Here is a 20,742-nt window from a genome sequence, read left to right on the forward strand (position 1 = left end):
ACCTGGGGGGACAAACAGGTGTGCATATCTCTCTATCAGTGTTATAGAGGGCAAACAATTTATGAGTTTACCCTGTATAAGCTTTATACAGGGTAAAACAGATTTATTTCGGGTTTGGACCCCATTGGGAGTTGGGTACCTGAGTGTTGGAGACAGGAGCACTTCTTAAGCTGTTTTCAGTTAAGGCTGCAGCTTGTCGGGGACGTGGTTCAGACTTGGATCTGTCTTTGAAGCAGGCAAGTGTGTCTGGCACAACCAGGCAAGGCACTGAAGTCCCAAGTTGCCAGGGAAAACGGGCTTAGAGATAGTCCCAGCACATCAGGTGGCAGTTCCCAAGGTGGTTTCTGTGACCCAACCCATCACAATCCTAACCCAGTGAGAGGTGACTGACGGAAGCATTTGAGCTAAGGGGGCACTGTGAGCATACAACAAAGGGGGTAGAGGTGCAATTAACACTGGAACTGTGACACTCAAAATCATCTATTCTGGACTTAAAGTCTATGAAAACATTATCTGTTTCTTACCTTGGCCTTCCTCCCCACCAAACCTCCTCCACTAGGTTCCATTATTATCTACCAGCTACCCTGGAAGGTCTTCTGGGGAGGTGCCGTCTCTCACTGTGTGTCTGTGATGCACAGTGGGGTCCTAATCTCAGTCACTGTGTGTCTATGATACACCTGGCACAGTGGGGTCCCTAGCTCAATCATTGTGTGACTCTGAAGTGCCTTACATGTTGGAGGTCAGTTTCTGTATATTTAGACAGCGTCTGCCACAAAGGGGTCCCGATCTCCATTCCTGTGTGTCTCTGCAGTGCTTGGCACAGTGGGGTCCCAGTCTCAGTTCCTGTGCATTTGTGCAGTGCCCAGCACTGCGGTGTCCTGATCTCTGTTGCTCTGTATGTCTGAGCAGTGTCCAGAAGAGTGGGGTCCCCAACCACAGTCACTCTGGGTTTGTCTGTGCAGCGGGATCCCACCCGCTGTCATTGTTTGTGCAGTCTCTGACCCAGTGTGGTCCTGACCTGTTACTGTGTCTGTGCAGCCCCTGGGGGAACAGGGCTCCATTCCCAGCTGGGCCTCCAGGTGCAACCACCATGCACACAATAAGTATTAGTGAGATCTGCAGGCTGATCCAGACCTGGGAGCACTGGACAGACTCGTTCAGGGAGCCTTTCACCTCTAGGTCTCCAAGCTGCACTGCCCACCTCGAGAGCAGCCAAAAGCCATTGCAACCCAATAGAAGTGCAGCTACCCATTTCCACCCGCTCAGGATCTGGGCCAGGGTTCTTCAGAAACAACAGAGACATTTCCACCTGCAAGGTGTGCCCGTGCGGTCACAGCACTGTGTCGTGTTACAGGAGTGCTCTGGAAAGGAGACAAGCCTCCATGAGTGCATGGCTTGTTAGCAGCGAAGCTGCGGGTATGTGACACACTGGAACATGTAGTGGAGTTCCTGGATTTCATAGGAGCAATGGAAGTTGTTGTTGTGCAAATGGTTTATTATGGGTGTGACGTTGCACTCTATATGATTTTATGAAAATATGCTAATGAGTGTGAATATAATGTAACTGGAATATGCTTCATGCAAAAGCTCTCTTGTAAGGTATCATTACAAAGCTGATAATCTACTGAGTGTGGTCATCCTGTTTGTATAAAGGTGTCACTCTTGTAACTGAAACTATAAATATGAAATATAACTCTGAGGGCCTATTGTAATTATGCAAAGTGTGGGCCATTAATGGTGGTTGGGAATCTTGATGGCTCCCATCAACCAGGACAATTGACTGTGGATGGCTCTGTTCGCAGGCAGGCCTTCCTGTGAGTCAGGCCAGGAGGAATGAAGGCTTGGAGTCTCACAGGAAATGTGACCATATCACCTGGTACTGAAATCCATCTTAAACGTCTTAGTCTTTAAGGTGCCACCAGACTCCTTGTTGTTTTTGTGGATACAGTCTAACACGGCTACCCCCTGATACTTGACATCTTAAACCTTGTGCTTTTCCATTTGAGGGGGGACCCAGAGAGACAAAAGATTCCCGCCTTGTGCCAAAGCCATATAAGGAGGTGGAACAGAACAAAAGAGGCAGCCATCATGAGGAATCCGCTAGCTACCACCTGAGCTGGAACAAGGGCTGTACTAGGGGAAAGGATTGGGCCCAGACTAGGAAGGTGTCCAGTCTGTGAAAAGAATTATTGAAACGTCTCTTAGGGTGAGATTTTATCTGTATTCAGCTTTATTTTATCTGTATTCAATCAGCTGTACTAGCCTTAGATGTGCATGTTTTATTTTATTTTGCTTGGTAATTCACTTTGTTCTGTCGGTTACTACTTGGAACCACTTAAATCCTACTTTCTGTATTTAATAAAATCACTTTTTTACTTATTAATTAACCCAGAGTATGTATTAATACTGGGCGGAGGGCAAACAGCTGTGCATATCTCTCTATCAGTGTTATAGAGGGCAAACAATTCATGAGTTTACCCTGTATAAGCTTTATACAGGGTAAAACAGATTTATTTCGGGTTTGGACCCTATTGGGAGTTGGGCATCTGAGTGTTAAAGACAGGAACACTTCTTAAGTTGCTTTCGGTTAAGTCTGCAGCTTTGGGGCCCGTGGTTCAGACCCTGGGTCTGTGCTGGAGCAGACGGACGTGTCTGGCTCAGCGAGACAGGGTGCTGGAGTCTCAAGCTTGCAGGGAAAGCAGGGGCAGAAGTAGTCTTGGCACATCAGTTGGCAGCCCCCAGGGGGTTTCTGTGACCCAACCCGTCACAGTGGGTCACCTGCAACTCAAGAGATTTGGGGGTTCGAGATCTGCCCAGACACTGCGTGAGTCACCTATGCTGGAAAGGTCAAAGGAGGCAACTAAGTCTGTTGGGCCCCTATGAAAATTCCTGACAACCTCTGTGGCCCTCAGCCTGTGAAATGGGCTAACCCTTCCCTCTCTGACACGAGGGAGGAGAGATTCACTGGTGTAAGTGAGGGGCCATAGAGGGACCCAGGGCAATGCAAGCACTCAGGTAGAAATTGTATTCTTCAGAGTCTTCTCACTCTTCCCCTAACACTCCACTTAGTTCAGCCAGATGCCAGGAAAACAAACCTTTGGCGTACAGCTGGTGGGGCATTTTCTGGTGTTTGGTGTGGGGTTTTCTTTGTTTGTTTTTGTTTGTGGATTTTTGGTTGGATAATGTCTATTTTGCAAAACCAGAACTGCTCCTGAAACAGTGTTGGGCTCACTGAAACACCTGACTCAGATAAAAATCTTCAAGATTGTAGAAACACCCTGTTTCAATGTTGTCAGCCCAAAAAGTTGGGGTGAGGGGTTGAGTCAAAACAATGCCCTGTTTAGAATTGTTAAAAAAGGGGAAAGGTCAGTATTGACTAAAACACTTTAAAATGGTTAATACGAAACATTTATTTACCCAAAGTGAACTTTTTTTTAGATTTTTTAAGAAACACTTTGGAGATTTTGCTTTTTCCGTTCTGAAAAATTTCAAAATGCCAGAAATTCTCCTGGGATGGAAAACCTTTTTCCCACCTAGCCCTGCTTTGAAAGCAAACCCACCATTGTGTAGTCCGATAGACATGCAGCCAAGAGTCAAAGTGAATGTGCTCGGTGTAAAAAGACATGAGGATATTAACGCTCCTGATGCTTTGGCGAGTCGTGCCAGCTGGGGATACGGCTGCTTTACATTAGAGCTGCCTCTATAACTAGAGTGTAATTAACTGTCCAAGTGAGAGTGTAGACAGGAAATGAAGGTTAAAACATCTACTTTGATCAAAATGTGCCATGAGCTCTCCAGTGACCATGATGGTGACCCCAAGCGCTGGGTTCTCATCTGGGCTCATGCTGACTCTCAGGAGACAGCATCCCCTACAGCATCGTGCCCCCAGCTGCCATGCTGGGACATTGGGTCCAAAACTGACTCAGAGGGTGTGTCTACACTGGGATAAAAGACCGGTGGCTGGCCTGGGTCAGCTGACTCAGGCTGCCGGGGTAAATGTGACTCAGGCTGCTGCTGTGTACATGCTCAGACTGGAGCCAAGTTGAGAAATCTACTGAGCGAATGTTTTTGTGTTGTTGGGTTTTTTTAGCCCCAGAGCCCTGCAAGCCCAAGTCAGCTGACCCGAGCCAGCTGCAGGTTTTTGATCCCTGTTCAGACATAACCAGAGAAAACCGGGCCCCACCCCTTTCCCTGCAGCACAGAGCCCCTAGAACTTTGCTGGGACATTGGGGTCAGCACTCACACCAAGGGAAGAGACACTCACTCCACTCTGTGCAAAGCAGCATCCCCTTGCTGAGCCCTGGGCTCAGGCCTGGCTCAGAGCGTTGTGTGTGTGGAATATCAGTGAGAGCAGTTTTCTATAAGAATTATTGCATTAAATTAAGCAAAGGCAGGACCTTTGGTGTAACCATCATCAGCAGCACGAGGTGCATTCTGCAGTCCAGCCTAGCCAGGCCCACAGACTCTCCTCACTAATGAAATACACGGGTCTTCTTCACTGTGCCCAAACACTTCTAATAATGCCCACTGGAGTTTCCCAGTAGTGGTCGGAGGGCATCATTATATGTACTTATAAATACAGCGAACGTCAACAGTTTAATATTGGCTCAGCCGTGAGTGATCCCGAAGGAGAGAAATACACAAGGGGAGAAGAGAGGAGAGAACAAGGAGGAGCAGAGAGAAGGTTATAAGAAACTGCAGAGAGAAAGGACAAGTCAGAGCTGAAGGAGAAACTAAACAGAGCAGAGAAACGATTGCTAGAAACAGAGAAACTGCCTGATCAGATCAGTGCCGGGGCCCCTCCAGCCTGGTCTCCCGCTGTGGCTGGTACCAATTACTTAGGAGGCAGATGCAAGGAGCCTGCAGCGGGCAGCTCTGGCGTAATCCTCTGTAGAGACGATAACCCTGAGCCCCGGCCAGTTTGAGGCTGGCTTCACGTTCGAATCAACCCCAGCTCCTGTGTGAAGTGTCTGGTTGGAGGGATTTAACGAGGTAAAGGGACAGCCGAGAGAGCACCAGTGAGAGCGGCGCAGAGCGCTGGCTGCAGCGTCCCACTGAGCGCACGGCCAGGTACCGTACACAGCTCTACACAGTCATACAGAGGGAGATTTTAAGACTGGAAGAGGCCAGGATGATCCTGGGTACCAAAAGCATAGAATTTCACCCAGTTACCCCTGCACCAAGCCCAGCAACTCCTGCCTGACTAAAGGCCCTCCTCCACAGAGGCAGGCACGCTTCCACAAAGGCAAGTGCTCTTGTCTTGAAGACAGCGAGAGACAGAGAATCTGCCACTTCCCCTGAGAGCTTGTTCCAAGGGTTAATCACCCTCGTGGCTAACCATGCATGCTTTGTTTCCCATTTGAATTTGTCTGTATTTTGCTCTGGGCTTCTATCCCCAGCTCCACGAGAGGAGTGAGGTCTAGTAGGTTAAAACAGAGCAGGCTGGGAGTCAGGACTTCTGGGGAGTGGGGTTCAGTGGGTTGGAGCAGGAAGGTGCGGAGCCAGGACACCTGGGTTTGATTCTGAGCCCTTTACATGAGTGTTATTCTGAAAGCCCATGCAGAAATCACCCATTTCACTTTTTGTTCATTATAAACACTGCAGGTTCACTCACAGGAACACAAACAGAGTGAATGGAGTGTGGGAATAGATCCCAGCTCACCCATTTCATCCTGGTGGGGATCCCATACCCCCCAGAGCTGCGGGTGCCCTTGTTCCTCTTCTTCCTCCTCATCTACCTATTGACACTATGCGGGAACCTGCTCATCCTGCTGGCGGTGGCCCGGGAGTGCCGGCTGCACAAGCCCATGTACTGGTTTCTCTGCCACTTGTCCTTCCTGGACATGACGGTCTCCTCGGTGGTGGTGCCCAAGGTGGTGGCCGGCTTCCTGCCGGGCGGCGGGGCCATCTCCTTCCATGGCTGCATGGCCCAGCTCTTCTTCTTCCACTTCCTTGGCTGCACCGAGTGCTTCCTCTACACGGTCATGGCCTACGACCGCTTCCTGGCCATCTGCAAGCCACTGCGCTACAGCGTCATTATGAATCGCAGAGCCTGCCTGTGCCTGGCAGTGGGGACCTGGCTAGGGGGCTCCCTGCACTCGTTCATAGAGACTGCACTCACCTTCCGCCTGCGCTATGGCCGGGGCACCCAGGTAGGCTACATCTGTTGCGATATCCCAGCTGTGCTGAAGCTGGCCTGTGGGGATACGGCACTCAACGAGCTGGTGACATTCATCGACGTGGGATTCGTGGCCATGACCTGCTTCCTGCTGATCCTGACTTCCTACATCTACATCATCTCGGCCATCCTGAGGATCCGCTCCAATGAGGGTAGACGTCGGGCCTTCTCCACCTGTGCAGCACATATCACCGTGGTGGTGACCTACTATGTGCCCGTGGTCTTCATCTACCTGAGGCCAGGTTCCCAGCACCCCATGGACAGGGTGGTGGCTGTATTCTACACCACAGTAACCCCGCTCCTCAACCCCCTCATCTACACACTGAGGAACAAGGAGATGAAAGCTGCCCTCATGAGACTGGGGGGCAGAAAACTGCCAGGGCCTGAGCCATGATTATCCTGCGGCCAGCAGGAGCTGCCTGAGAACTGGACAGGGAGAGAGGGACTTGGAGATGAGCATCAGGACTCCTAGGTTATGTCCCTGGCTCTGGGAGGGGAGTGGGGTCTAACAATTGAACTCCAGGCTCCTGGGATCTATTGGAATTTGTTCCAATGCTCTCATGGCTAGAGATGCCCAGATTGGCACTAGAGACTCTTGGGTTGCATTTCTGTTTCTTGGAAGGGAGTCATGTCTCGTGGTAAGAGCAGGGTGGTCTGGGAGTCAGGACTGCTGGGTTCTATTTCCAACTCTGCCACAGACCCCCTGTATGACCTTGGGCAAGTCCCTTGGCATCAATTTCCCCATGCAGGTCATTTCCCTACTGCACGACACCCAGGGTTGTGAGGCTAAAGTCATTACTGACTGGGAGGAGTATGAGGAGGGGTTCAGTCACGGGAGCCAGAGAAATAGGCTTTCTAACCACTGCATGGGGTCTGCTTCTGACAATGGGAGGTGATGGAATGGGCAGCTTGGGGTTAGGAGCTGTGTTGCTGTTGTGTGTTTTTACATCACCTGGCACACTGGGGTCCTGGTCCATGAGTGTGGCTCTGACATACTAATCCAAGAGGGAGAAGGGAAAACAACAGAATCTCAGGCTCATCTAATAAGGGGTCCTGGGGCAGAATCCGAGGTGTTTGACTTGTTTTAGGGACACAGGAATGGCCAAACAGCATCAGAACATTGTTCCACACATTCCTGTCAAAGCTCTTCCACTCTTAAAATAAAATGACGTCTGTCACCACATGGTCTTATTTTTGTAAACCCCATCCCCGCCCCCAGTATGCCACATACACTTGTTGTGTCTTAGCTCAGGTTAGAATGTCCTGTCCTCAGGGCCCACGCAGTCTCTCTCTGTGCAACACATAGCACAAGGGGGCCCACAGGCACGTCAGTGCTACGAAAAATAACCCCCAACGATTCCCAAAGAGGGACGGGTCTGTGGTGAAGGCACTGGAGTGGGACTTCAGACAGCCTGTGTCACTTGCTCTGTGCATGCCTTGGTTTCCCATCTGTAAAATGGGGCTAGGGCCACTTCCTTACGGCTGTATAAACTCTTTAGGACAAGGACTGACACTGCACAGTGCCTGCCAGAATGGAGCCAGACCACTAGGCCATGTGGCCAAAGCTGTATGTAGTGGGACTCCTAAACTGTTCTGGCCCAGCAGTATTACTTTCCTTGGTGCCCAGTTCATTGTGGGTTGATGTAAGCAATAGCACTTTTTCAGTAGTAGAGGTTCACATTCCCATCTAGTGGGTGATGTTTACCCCTGTGCAGTGTTAGGGGGCGTATTCCTTCACCCGCTCACTTCCCTGGTCCTTCTGGCATGCACAAAGAGCAACAATACCCGAAGTCCAAAGGTGCAAACAATTCAATGTTTATTGGGGTGAACTTCCAGCAAGCATGATTCCAGTTTCCTCCCTTAGTGTCCCCCTTCCCAGCTCTGACACCACAGAGCCTTACACCTGTGTCCCTGTTCCCATTCCTCCCCTTAGCCAAACATGATTCCAACTTCCTTACTCCCATTCCCTGTTCCCATTCCCCCCACTTACTGCCTGATTGACTGCAGACTATATAGTAAAACTTGAGTTCTGCTTAGCTATACCTTAACCAATCATTTTCCTGAAATTTTATTAACCAATCCTAACATATTGTAACATGATTATGTAACCAATTATATCCCACCACCTTAATTAGTTTACACCCAGCAAAAGTAATTACACAGCAGACAGAAACAATCCCAGAACCAGACAGAGATTATACAGACAAACAATAGGGAAATGAAAAGGAGGACTTGTGGCACCTTAGAGACTAACCAATTTATTTGAGCATGAGCTTTCTTGAGCTACAGCTCACTTCATCGGATGCATACCGAAGTGAGCTGTAGCTCACGAAAGCTCATGCTCAAATAAATTGGTTAGTCTCTAAGGTGCCACAAGTACTCCTTTTCTTTTTGCGAATACAGACTAACACGGCTGTTACTCTGAAACCTGTCAATAGGGAAATGGGGACTACAGTGATAGAACAAACACAGAAATGAGGATTTCACATCCCAGCTATTGATAAGTGAGTTCTTGCCAGACAGGATGTTATCAAACTAAGTTTCCTTTTACATCTTCTAGGCACTTCCCTTTCTCTGGAGGCGATAGACATTATCAGGACAGGATTGTATCCTAGCAGCCCAATAGCACCTTATTTCAATGTGACTAGTTTGGGATGTGAGGCTCTGACCATTTGCTTCCCAGCTTATGGCTGCCTCTGCTGCTTAGCCAGAGGCCTTAGCCTAAGACCAGGGCCTCAAACACCAGCAGACAGTGATTTTGATTCTTTCTTTTATACCTCTAGAACTAGCTAAGTGATAAGAATACCACCTAAATTCTTAGAGTATAGGCCTTTACAGACAGGTCTGAATATCTATATCCTAACACGCAGGTCCATTGAAAACCCAATTTTCCACCAAAGAAAAGCTTCAAAGGAAAATTTACTATTCGACCTTAATGATGATGATGATGACTGGCTTTTATATAACTCAAGACGTTCTCATTATCCGGATCAATCTCTGATCCTTGTTTGAAATCTACTAAGCTCTTGGCCTCAATAATAACATGTACTGATGAGTTTGTCAGGCTAATTGTGCAAGTCTAAAATGGTTTAGGACAGAAGTTGGTATAGAACCGGTGAGCTGACCCGCTGCACACCCAGGTTCATCTCACATTTTTGCTTTAGGTTGGGAATTTCAAAAGCACTTCACAGGAGCTAGGTGTCTAATTGACATAGACTTTTAACTTCCTTTGGAAATTCCAGCCTTAAAGTCCAGCTATTTTTCCTGTTCTCTAAAATTTCACTTGTTCTTTGTCAGTCTCATAAATGGGCCCAGCCCTCTCCAGACACTGGTTTCCGGATTTATTTTTAATTTGAACAACTAGAAAAAGCACAGAAAACTTAATGACCAGTTCCAATGACACAACTGCTTGGGGCAGGAAACAAGAAAAAAATTCCCCTTTTATTCCCAGATTTCGGTTCTATGCATATTGCATGTTACTCAAAATTCAAGGCAACAGGCGCAGAAGACACAATACATAAGCACCACAGATCCAAAATACATTCTGTGTGATGAGTGTAGCCATTCTCACCTCGGTTAAATCTATTAGCATTTTTTCTACCTTTTTTATCTTTCTAGCTTTATCTATGTAGCGAGTAAAATTTTCAAAACCTCCTAATTAACTTAGGAGAGTAAGTCCCATTTTCACAAGCCATTCAGGAGCCCAGTTCTCACTGAAATTCAATTAGAAATGGCCAGATTTCCAAAGGTTTATCACCACCTAAAGATGCAGATAGGCACGTAGTGGGATTTTCAAATGGACCTTGGTGTTTAGGCCCAGCCTTTAGTCACAGTTCAGAGCAACTGCACCTGTATTTCCCCTTAGTGGTCCAGCAGGAGCATCTCTCTCAGGCTTCCAGCTCCCTAGCTATTGGGTGGAGACCCACATCTCCCTCCCTCCTCAATGGGGCCTTTCCAGGCTGAGCAGTTCCTTTCACTGCATTATTCCCTCAAAAGCCAGCCAACCTAAGCAGCCCGACTTTGCTTCCCTGCCCCCCCACCAGAGGTGGTGCACAGTGTAATTGCCTCAGCTTTAAGTTCACACAGTTCTTCCTAAGTAAGCGTATTTTATTTTTAAGGTAAAAACAATAAAGAAAAAACATTTAAAAATATGCTCTTAAGCAAAATAAGCAGTCATGGGATAAGAGGGAAGATTCTCTCAAGGATTGGTAACTAGTTAAAAGATAGGTAACAAAGGGTAGGAATAAATGATCAGTTCTCAGAATAGAGAGAGGTAAATAGTGGTGTCCCCCAGGGGTCTGTACTGGGCCCAGTCGTATTTAACATATTCATAAACAATCTGGAAAAAGGGATAAACAGTGAGGTGGCAAAATTTGCAGATGATACAAAACTACTCAAGATAGTTAAGTCCCAGGCAGACTGCGAAGAGTTACAAAAGGATCTCACCAAACTGGGTGACTGGGCAACAAAATGGCAGATGAAATTTAATGTTGATAAATGCAAAGTAATACACATTGGAAAAGATAATCCTAACTATACATATACAATGATGGGGTCTAAATTAGCTGTTACCACTCAAGAAAGAGTTCTTGGAGTCATTGCGGATAGTTCTTGGAATTCATCCACTCAATGTGCAGTGGCAGTCAAGAAAGCAAACAGAATGTTGGGAATCATCAAGAAAGGGATAGATAATAAGACAGAAAATATCGTATTGCCTCTATATAAATCCATGGTACACCCACACCTTGAATACTGCATTCAGATGTGGTCGCCCCATCTCAAAAAAGATCTATTGGAATTGGAAAAGGTTCAGAAAAGGGCAACAAAAATTATTAGGGGTATAGAACGGCTTCCGTATGAGGAGAGATTAATAAGACTGGGACTTTTCAGCTTGGAAAAGAGGCGACTAAGGGGGATATGATAAAGTTCTATAAAATCATAAGTGGTATAGAGAAAGTAAATAAGGAAGTGTTATTTACTCCTTCTCATAATACAAGAACAAGGGGCCACCAAATGAAATTAACAGATAGCAGGTTTAAAACAAACACAAGAAAGTATTTTTTCATGCAACGCACTGTTAACCTCTGGAACTCCTTGCCAGAGGGTGTTGTGAAGGCCAGTACTATAACAGGGTTCAAAAGAGAGCTAGATAAATTCATGGAGGATAGGTCCACAGTGGCGAGTAGCCAGGAGGGCAGGGATGGTGTCCCTAGCCTCTGTTTGCCAGAAGCTGGGATTGGGTGACAGGGCATGGATCACTTGATGATAACCTGTCTCTTCACAAGAAAGAAAGAAAAGCAGCAGAATACGGACCCTGGACTTCAGAAAAGCAGACTTTGACTCCCTCAGGGAACTGATGGGCAAGATCCTCTGGGAGAATAACATGAGGGGGAAAGGAGTCCAGGAGAGCTGGCTGTATTTTAAAGAATCCTTATTGAGGTTACAGGGACAAACCATCCCGATGTGTAGAAAGAATAGTAAATATGGCAGGCAACCAGCTTGGCTTAACAGTGAAATCCTTGCTGATCTTAAACACAAAAAAGAAACTTACAAGAAGTGGAAGATTGGACAAATGACCAGGGATGAGTATAAAAATATTGCTCGGGCATGCAGGAGTGAAATCAGGAAGGCCAAATCACACCTGGAGTTGCAGCTAGCAAGAGATGTTAAGAGTAACCAGAAGGGTTTCTTCAGGTATGTTGGCAATAAGAAGAAAGTCAAGGAAAGTGTGGGCCCTTTACTGAATGAGGGAGGCAACCTAGTGACAGAGGATGTGGAAAAAGCTAATGTAATCAATGCTTTTTTTGCCTCTGTCTTCACAAACAAGGTCAGCTCCCAGACTGCTGCAATGGGCAGCACAGCATGGGGAGGAGGTGACCAGCCCTCTGTGGAGAAAGAAGTGGTTCGGGACTATTTAGAAAAGCTGGATGTACACAAGTCCATGGGGCCGGACGCGTTGCATCCGAGAGTGCTAAAGGAGATGGTGGATGTGATTGCAGAGCCATTGGCCATTATCTTTGAAAATTCATGGCGATCGGGGGAGGTCCCGGATGACTGGAAAAAGGCTAATGTAGTGCCAATCTTTAAAAAAGGGAAGAAGGAGGATCCTGGGAACTACAGGCCAGTCAGCCTCACCTCAGTCCCTGGAAAAATCATGGAGCAGGTCCTCAAGGAATCAATTCTGAAGCACTTAGAGGAGAGGAAAGTGATCGGGAACAGTCAGCATGGATTCACCAAAGGCAAGTCATGCTTGACTAATCTAATTGCCTTCTATGATGAGATAACTGGCTCTGTGGATGAAGGGAAAGCAGTGGACGTGTTGTTCCTTGACTTTAGCAAAGTTTTTGACACGGTCTCCCACGTATTCTTGCCAGCAAGTTAAAGAAGTATGGGCTGGATTAATGGACTATAAGGTGGATAGAAAGTTGGCTAGATTGTCGGGCTCAACAGGTAGTGATCAATGGCTCCATGTCTAGTTGGCAGCCGGTATAAAGTGGAGTGCCCCAAGGGTCGGTCCTGGGGTCGGTTTTGTTCAATATCTTCATAAATGATCTGGAGGATGATGTGGATTGCACCCTCAGCAAGTTTGCAGATGACACTAAACTGGGAGAAGAGGTAGATATGCTGGAGGGTAGGGATAGGATACAGAGGGACCTAGACAAATTGGAGGATTGGGCCAAAAGAAATCTGAGGAGGTTCAACAAGGACAAGTGCAGAGTCCTGCACTTAGGACAGAAGAATCTCATGCACCGCTACAGACTAGGGACCGAATGGCTTGGCAGCAGTTCTGCAGAAAAGGACCTAGGGGTTACAGTGGACGAGGAGCTGGATATGAGTCAACAGTGTGCCCTTGTTGCCAAGAAGGCCAATGGCATTTTGGGATGTATAAGGAGGGTCATTGCCAGCAGATCGAGGGACGTGATCGTTCTCCTCTATTCGACACTGGTGATGCCTCCTCTGGAGTACTGTGTCCAGTTTTGGGCCCCACACTACAAGAAGGATGTGGAAAAATTGGAAAGAGTCCAGCGGAGGGCAACAAAAATTATTAAGGGACTGGAACACATGAGTTATGAGGAGAGGCTGAGGGAACTGGGGATGTTTAGTCTGTGGAAGAGAAGAATGAGGGGGGATTTGATAGCTGCTTTCAACTACCTGAAAGGGGGTTCCAAAGAGGATCGCTCTAGTCTGTTCTCAGTGGTAGCAGATGACAGAACAAGGAGTAATGGTCTCAAGTTGCAGTGGGGGAGATTTAGGTTGGATATTAGGAAAAACTTTTTCACTAGGAGGGTGGTGAAATACTGGAATGCGTTACCTAGGGAGGTGGTGGAATCTCCTTCCTTAGAAGTTTTTAAGGTCAGGCTTGACAAAGCCCTGGCTGGGATGATTTAGTTGGTGTTGGTCCTGCTTTGAGCAGGGGGTTGGACTAGATGACCTCCTGAGGTCCCTTCCAACCCTGATATTCTATGATTCTATGATTCCCTTTGGGGCATCTGCCATTGGCCACTGTCAGAGGACAGGATACTGGGCTTGATGGACCTTTGGTCTGACGCAGTATGGCCATTCTTATGTTCTTATGTTAATAAAAGCTCCTACGTGCATAGTAATAAACTTAGCAGAGATCACCCCAGCTCCACCATGGACTCTGTCAGATGATTAGTACAGCCTCAGCTCAGAACTAGCTCCATCACAACAAGTTTAGTCCATGCTTTATGCAGAATGGGGGGGTTGATCTGGGGTTTCCAGGACCAGGTAATCAGTAGAAAATCGGTTTTGCTCCCTGGGACATAGCTTTGAAAGACCTCCCAAGTATGTCCTGGCCCCCTTCACACATACTGTCCAAAACAGTTCTTAGAAGTTCCTAACATTTCCCCAAGATTACATTAGTCAGTCTCCAAGAAAAGTTACGTTCAATCCACAATAACACATACACAATTGTATTTTTAATACAACGGACCCCAAAGGGATTAAACTTAATTCAATAAGGTTTATCCAGCAAATTGCTGTAACTGTCACACCTGGCTCTAGATAGCTAACTCTCATTGATTTCAATGAGAAAATCTTTAGAAAATGCTTCTGAAATGCTTTTATCAGATGACAGAACGAGGAGTAATGGTCTCAAGCTGCAGTGGGGGAGGTTTAGATTGGATATTAGGAAAAACTTTTTCACTATGAGGGTGGTGAAACACTGGAATGCGTTACCTAGGGAGGTGGTAGAATCTCCTTCCTTAGAGGTTTTTAAGGTCAGGCTTGACAAAGCTCTGGCTGGGATGATTTAACTGGGAATTGGTCCTGCTTTGAGCAGGGGGTTGGACTAGATGACCTTCTGGGGTCCCTTCCAACCCTTATATTCTATGATTCTATGATTCTATGATTGAAAATCCTACTTGGTGCCTAAAGATCTTTAAAAATCTGGCCTACTGTCTAGCTTTACAAAGAGGTTTAGTAAATCCCACTAGGTACATAAAGCTTCTATATAGGTCAGGTACTTAACTCCCATTGAAAGTAAGTGGCTAAACACCTTACAAAATCTGGTCTGCAGATGCCTAAATCCCACTGCCATTCAGTCAGAATTAGACTCCTAAATACCTCCATCACTTTTGAAAATGGGAGTTAAGTCCCCAAATCACTTAGGTGGTTTTTGCAAATTTCATCACAAATCCATTGATCTTCAGGGTATGTTGAAAAGTCCAACTGTTCACCCAGGAGCTTTAGGCAACTACCTAGGTGCCTGGTGAGCTGGGGTTCATGCCAGAAGATGAAGGGAATTTTTTTCCCTTCCCTTTTACATGTTTAGAAGATGCTGCACTTCCTTCCGCAGATCTGTGTAATAAGGCTGAGATTTTCAAAGTCAGCTACAAGCTTTGGATATCAAATTCCTATTAATTTTAGTGCAGACTTATTGTGCCTATCACTTAGGCAGCTTTGAAAATATCACCCATACTGCATGTCAAAGACAGGTAGGTATTTTTAGGAGCATTTTTATGATTTGTAGAGATCCAGACTGATGGGGCTGTGTGGGGATGGGAGAGACAGAGGTTCACAAAAGCCACGAACCAGCCATGCATATGTATTTGTCGATGTATTTCCAAGCAGACCCACATGCTACTCCTGCAGCTGCCGCACATCAGCGTGCAGGCGTTTGACCCCCTCTCAGTAGTCTCAGAGCTGCTTTCACCCCCTAGTTCCTCAGCGTGTAGATGGCCGGCTTCAGCATGGGCGTGACCACATAGCCAAAGAGCTGCATAGGGGTCACCAGCACTGTGCTCAGCTGCGGCCGAGTGTAGACCAGGGCGCAGGGCCTGAAGAACAGCTTCACCACCACCAGATGCGAGGCGCAAGTGGAGGCTGCTTTGCACCTCCTTTCGGCCGAGTTTATCTTCAGGATAGAATAGACGATCCTGATGTAGGACGCGAGGATGAGGAGGAAGTAGGTCATGGGCACCACCCCAATACTGGTGAAGCTCACAGTCTCGATGACGTACGTATCCGCACAGGCCAGCTTGATCACCAGGAAGATGTTGCAGAAGAAATAGTCCACAACATTGGACCCACAGTAGGGCAGCGTGAAGGTCAGGCTGGTGAGGATGGTGGCATGGAAGGAGCTGGTGATCCAGGTGCCGGTGGCCAGGAGGGCACACACCCTCCGGTTCATGATGAGCAGGTAGCGCAGGGGGTGGCAGATGGCCACATACCGGTCGTAGGCCATGACGGTGTAGAGCAGGCACTCGGTGCTGCCCAGGAAGTGGTAGAAGAAGACCTGGGACATGCACCCGCCCAGCGAGATGGTTGTACTCTTCACCTAGAGGTTGGCCAGCAATTTACGGGTGCTGATGGAAGAGAATCCAAGGTCCACAATAGAGAGATTGCAGAGGAAGAAATACATGGGGGCGTGCAGGCAGGCATCGGCAAGGATGGCTGAGAAGATGAGCAGGTTGCCCAGCAGGGTGCAGAGGTAGAAGTCTAAGAAGGTGACGAAGAGGATGGTCTGGAGGCCATCGGTGTTGGAAATCCCTAAGAGGATGAAAAGAGTCACCACAGTGTGGTTGACCTGCCCCACATGGGACTCATTCCTGGGGTAGGGGAGAGAAATAATGCCAGTGAGTTACTGAAACCAAAAGACCTGTCATCCTAGAGCTGCAATGCTCACCCTTCCTTCCACAGCCCACGTGACTCACTGTCATTCGGAGTGGTGTATATTTCTATCATTGTAATGCCACTTGGGGTCAGGGTCTCACTGTGCTGGTGCTGAACATGGAAAGAGAAAATGTCTGCCTTGACGTTCTTACAGTCCAGACACAAACAGACAAAGGGGATATCTATTCTATTCTATTCCAGTTTCTTCTCTTCTCTTCTGTCCTATTCCAATTTCTTCAATTCTGTTCTGCCTAGGCCCTTTCCCCACCCTTATCCCCACAGTACCTTAGAGCCTTCCTTTTGTGGCTAACATTTCCCATGTGTGGTTTGTTCTCTCCCTCTCTCACCCTCTCCACAGAGGGATGTCTGTGTGTGCAGTGGAGCACTTTGTTTTGGTAGGGTTTTGTTCTTATAAACACACGGGCTCATACACATTTGTGTTAAGGAAGAGGGAGAGGACGGAACATACAAACAAATGAATGTGGAGAACAAATGTCCCAGCTGTGTTAATGATGTGAATTGTTGGGGGTGGGGGGTTCACTGGGAATACAGAGAGAAGGAAAAGGAAAGAAGGAGAAGGGGAATAGCCCCAGCCAGAGGTGCTGGGGCGGGGAGGGCTGCTACACCGCCTGGCTTTATGTGGTTACCATCATATCCAGAGTTCACAGTTTGCTTCAATGGCTCTCAGCACCCACCCTGGCCACAGCTTGTCTCTGCTTGGTTGTGATCAGCAGGCTGGGCTCTGTGGATAACATGCCAGATGGATTTTTAAGGTGAGATTTGAAGGACAATAACAAAGCATTTATTTGCATTTGGCTGGGGAGGTCATCTAGTCCAACCCCCTGCTCAAAGCAAGACCAATCCCCAATTTTTTCCCCAGATTCCTAAATGGCCCCCTCAAGGATTGAGCTCACAACCCCAGGTTTAGCAGACCAATGCTCAAACCACTGAGCTATCCCTCCCCCAAGGGCTATGGCTTCTGGGGAACTCCACTGGATTCCCTGGGGCTGTTTCCCCTCTCAGCCACACACCCTGGTGTAAATCATGAGTAACTCCATTGGACTGAAGGGAGCTATGTAGATTTCTACCAGCTGAGAATCTAACCCAGACATTGTGAGGGGGGAGGGGACGTTCATGCTTGTCTAAGCTCTCCTGCCGTGTGACACAAGGCAGAGAATTCCCCCCAGTGGTGTGAAATAAGAGTAACCTGGGCCAGAGGTTCAGCTGGAAGCCTCTGAAGCCAACAGAGCTTTGTCTTTGGTTTGTATCCCCTGCTGTTCCCCTGCCCCTTCTCTGTGTCTCTGTGCACAGGGATGTATTCGTGCCCTTGTGTGGTTATGTGTGAGGGTGAAATTCACCGCTGGGCAGACAGAGGGCAGCACACATCCTGTGCACCACTCCACCTCACTTTTCACAGTACAACAGCCCCCACCAACTCCATGAAGATCCTGGCACTGTTGTTCTGGGTGCCACTCCGACACAGAGTCAGACAGACCCAGCCATTCAGAGTTTGCCATTTAAATAAACCAAACACAGTAAGAATTACCAGCCCCATTCTACAAGGGAGAACTGAGGCACAGAGAATTTCAGGGTTTGATTGTCGAAGGAGCCATGCTGCCAAAATTACAGGTTTCAGAGTAGCAGCTGTGTTAGTCTGTATCCACAAAAAGAAAAGGAGTACTTGTGGCACCTTAGAGACTAACCAATTTATTTGAGCATAAGCTTTCGTGAGCTACAGCTCACTTCATCGGATGCATTCAGTGGAAAATACAGTGGGGAGATTTATATACACAGAGAACATGAAACAGTGGGTGTTACCATACACACTGTAACAAGAGTGATCACTTAAGGTGAGCTATGACCAGCAGGAGAGCTGCGGGGGTGGGGGACCTTTTGTAGTGATAATCAAGATGGGCCATTTCCAGCACTTTACAAGAACGTCTGAGGAACAGTGGGGGGTGGGGGAGAAATAAACATGGGGAAATAGTTTTACTTTGTGTAATGACTCAACCACTCCCAGTCTCTATTCAAGCCTAAATTAATTGTATCCAGTTTGCAAATTAATTCCAATTCAGCAGTCTCTTGTTGGAGTCTGTTTTTGAAGTTTTTTTGTTGAAGAATTGCCACTTTTAGGTCTGTAAGCGAGTGACCAGAGAGATTGAAGTGTTCTCCGTCTGGTTTTTGAATGTTATAATTCTTGACGTCTGATTTGTGTCCATTTATTCTTTTACGTAGAGACTGTCCAGTTTAGCCAAAGTTCAGTGGGCATTGAACACTTAATTCCTACGGGTTTGGGAAATTCTCAATCTGGTTGAGTTGTGTAAGGTCACAAAGAGAGTGTGTGGAAGAGCTGGGAATCTGTTCCAGATTTCCTGGGTTCCAGTCTGAGCATTAGCCATAAAACCCTCCTCTTGTCATCGGGATGAAAGTTGCTCTGTGTCTTTCTGGGCCTCCGGCATGTTCTCTTACCCTCCCCTTTGCACAGTCGGTTCAGGACAAAGGGCCTTTAGAGGATTACAGCTGATTTAACTGAATCAAAGGTGTTCCTTCACGAGCCAGGTAAGTGGAATAGACACAAGCCTCGTCTTGCACCTCTACTGTGCATCTACACTAAGGGGTAGGCTACATCACTGGGAAGCTCTATAGTGTGAACAAATCCATACACCACACAGAGAGGGATGTGAGAGAAACAGGGCTGGATTAGGGGTTTTTCCAGCAATGATCTCATCCATCCATTTGCTGTAGCCCAGCACCGCAGTTTTAATAAGGCCACTTGTGATTCCTCTAATCACTATCACTTCCTGCTCCACCTCTGGTGGGCATCTTACTTGGGAGCCAGAATGAAGGGGCAGAAGCAGATGTTATAATTAATCTCTGTAGAAGTGTTATCCCCAGCCCAGTCAGAGCATCCCACGGGCTGCAATGGCCATTGGGATTAATTAAAATGTTGACGTTTCTAATGAATCCCCAGGCTGGGCTTTCTCACTGCACTGGGTACCAAAGCTCAGAATTTACTCTTGTTTTGTGTCAGCTGAGTTCCGTGTGTCATTGCCACGTACCGCAGAGCCGGAACTGCATTTGACTATTTTAATTTGTATTATTACTATAAGTATCATGTTCAATACCCATCACAGATACAGAGACACAGCCCCAGCCTGAATGTGATACATATTTAATAGCTGAGAGTGACAAAGGATTTAATTATCCATATATATAACAGGTGGGGAAACTGAGGCACAATGCGATTTAGTGAGTTACTACAGGTCAAACAGAGAGTCATCTACAAAGCCTATACTTGAATCCAGATCTCCTGTGTTTCAGTCCTTTGTCTTAGCTGCAAGATAATGGTTTGCAAATAATTCCCATGGGCTTTTTAGATGTAGGTGCGATGAACTGACACAGTTCTCAGTTATAAATATTATAGCCACCTGATCTCTCTGCTTCTCCCTCTACGGTCACGCAGTGCCCATGGTTTTGAGGTAAATGGAGCTTTCCCACTGTCCAGCAGAGTCTATTGCGGATTTTAAAATCAATGTGTGTAATTTCTGCCCTGATCTTCCATTCCAGGTTCTCTTATCTCAGTCACCATAGTCTGGGTTTGTGGCTCTTTGGAAATTGATTCCCTGGACCAATGCAAAGAAACCACAGAGAAAATTCAGGATGAATCCCAGCAGTGCAAAGGGGGGCGCTGCGGTGCAGGAAGTGGTGTAGGTACCTTAGTTACTCTTCCCTCAGAGTCAGGGCTGTTTCTAGTGCTGCCATGTTTACTCCTGGGGGAATTCTGCACCACTGCACAATGCAGAATTTTGTAGAATTCCCGGTTTCCCCCACAGAATCGGGGCTGCAGAGCTGCCTGGTGCAACTAGGAGCCACTGGACTCTGTGGAGCCCAGCTCGCAGTGAGAAGAGAGCCCAGGCTGGCTGGGCTGGAGGCTGGTCACTCCTCTTGATCCCCATTCTCCTGGGGACAGGAGAGCACCTGGGAGACCTATCTCTAGCAAAGAGTGAGGAAGGGCAGGGCTGCACCGCACCGCATCCCCTGGCAGGACAATAAAGAAGCTGGGGGCAGTAAAGGCTCTGGGGGTGTGGGTGTCTGGTCCAGGGGGTGCCCCATGGCTGGGTCCTGTGAGGAGGGGGGTGCTGGTGTCTGGTCTAGGGGGTGTGCTGTGGCTGGGTCCTTGGGGGAGGGGAGTGCTGGTGTCTGAGCTGGGGGTTGCCCATGGCTAAGTTTTGGGGAATGGGGGTGCTTATGTCTGGGCTGGGACGTCCCCTGTTGCTGGGTTCTGGGGGGAGGGGGATGTTGGTGGCTGAGCTAGGGGGTGCCCCGTGGCTCAGTCCTCGGGGGAGGGGAGTACTGCTGTCTGGGCCGGGGGGGGTGCCCTGCAGCTTGGCCCTGGTGGGATGGGAGTGCAGGTGACTGGGCTCTGGGGC

At 47.7% G+C, this 20,742-nt stretch overlaps 1 protein-coding gene and 1 pseudogene across 1 annotated transcript; one reads left to right on the plus strand and one right to left on the minus strand.

The window, feature by feature from the left end:
- Window positions 1–5,630: 5,630 nt before the first annotated feature.
- Window positions 5,631–6,572, plus strand: LOC125629009 (olfactory receptor 10G6-like). The gene has a single exon (XM_048834281.1). The coding sequence runs from the start codon at window positions 5,634–5,636 to the stop codon at window positions 6,570–6,572; it is 939 nt and encodes a 312-aa protein (XP_048690238.1). The 5' UTR covers window positions 5,631–5,633.
- An 8,730-nt stretch (window positions 6,573–15,302) lies between these two features.
- LOC125629008 (putative olfactory receptor 10D4) lies at window positions 15,303–20,074 on the minus strand (annotated as a pseudogene).
- Between the last annotated feature and the right edge of the window lie 668 nt (window positions 20,075–20,742).

This window comes from Caretta caretta, chromosome 13 (genome assembly GCF_965140235.1).
Source record: "Caretta caretta isolate rCarCar2 chromosome 13, rCarCar1.hap1, whole genome shotgun sequence".
NCBI classification, from domain to species: Eukaryota; Metazoa; Chordata; order Testudines; family Cheloniidae; genus Caretta; species Caretta caretta.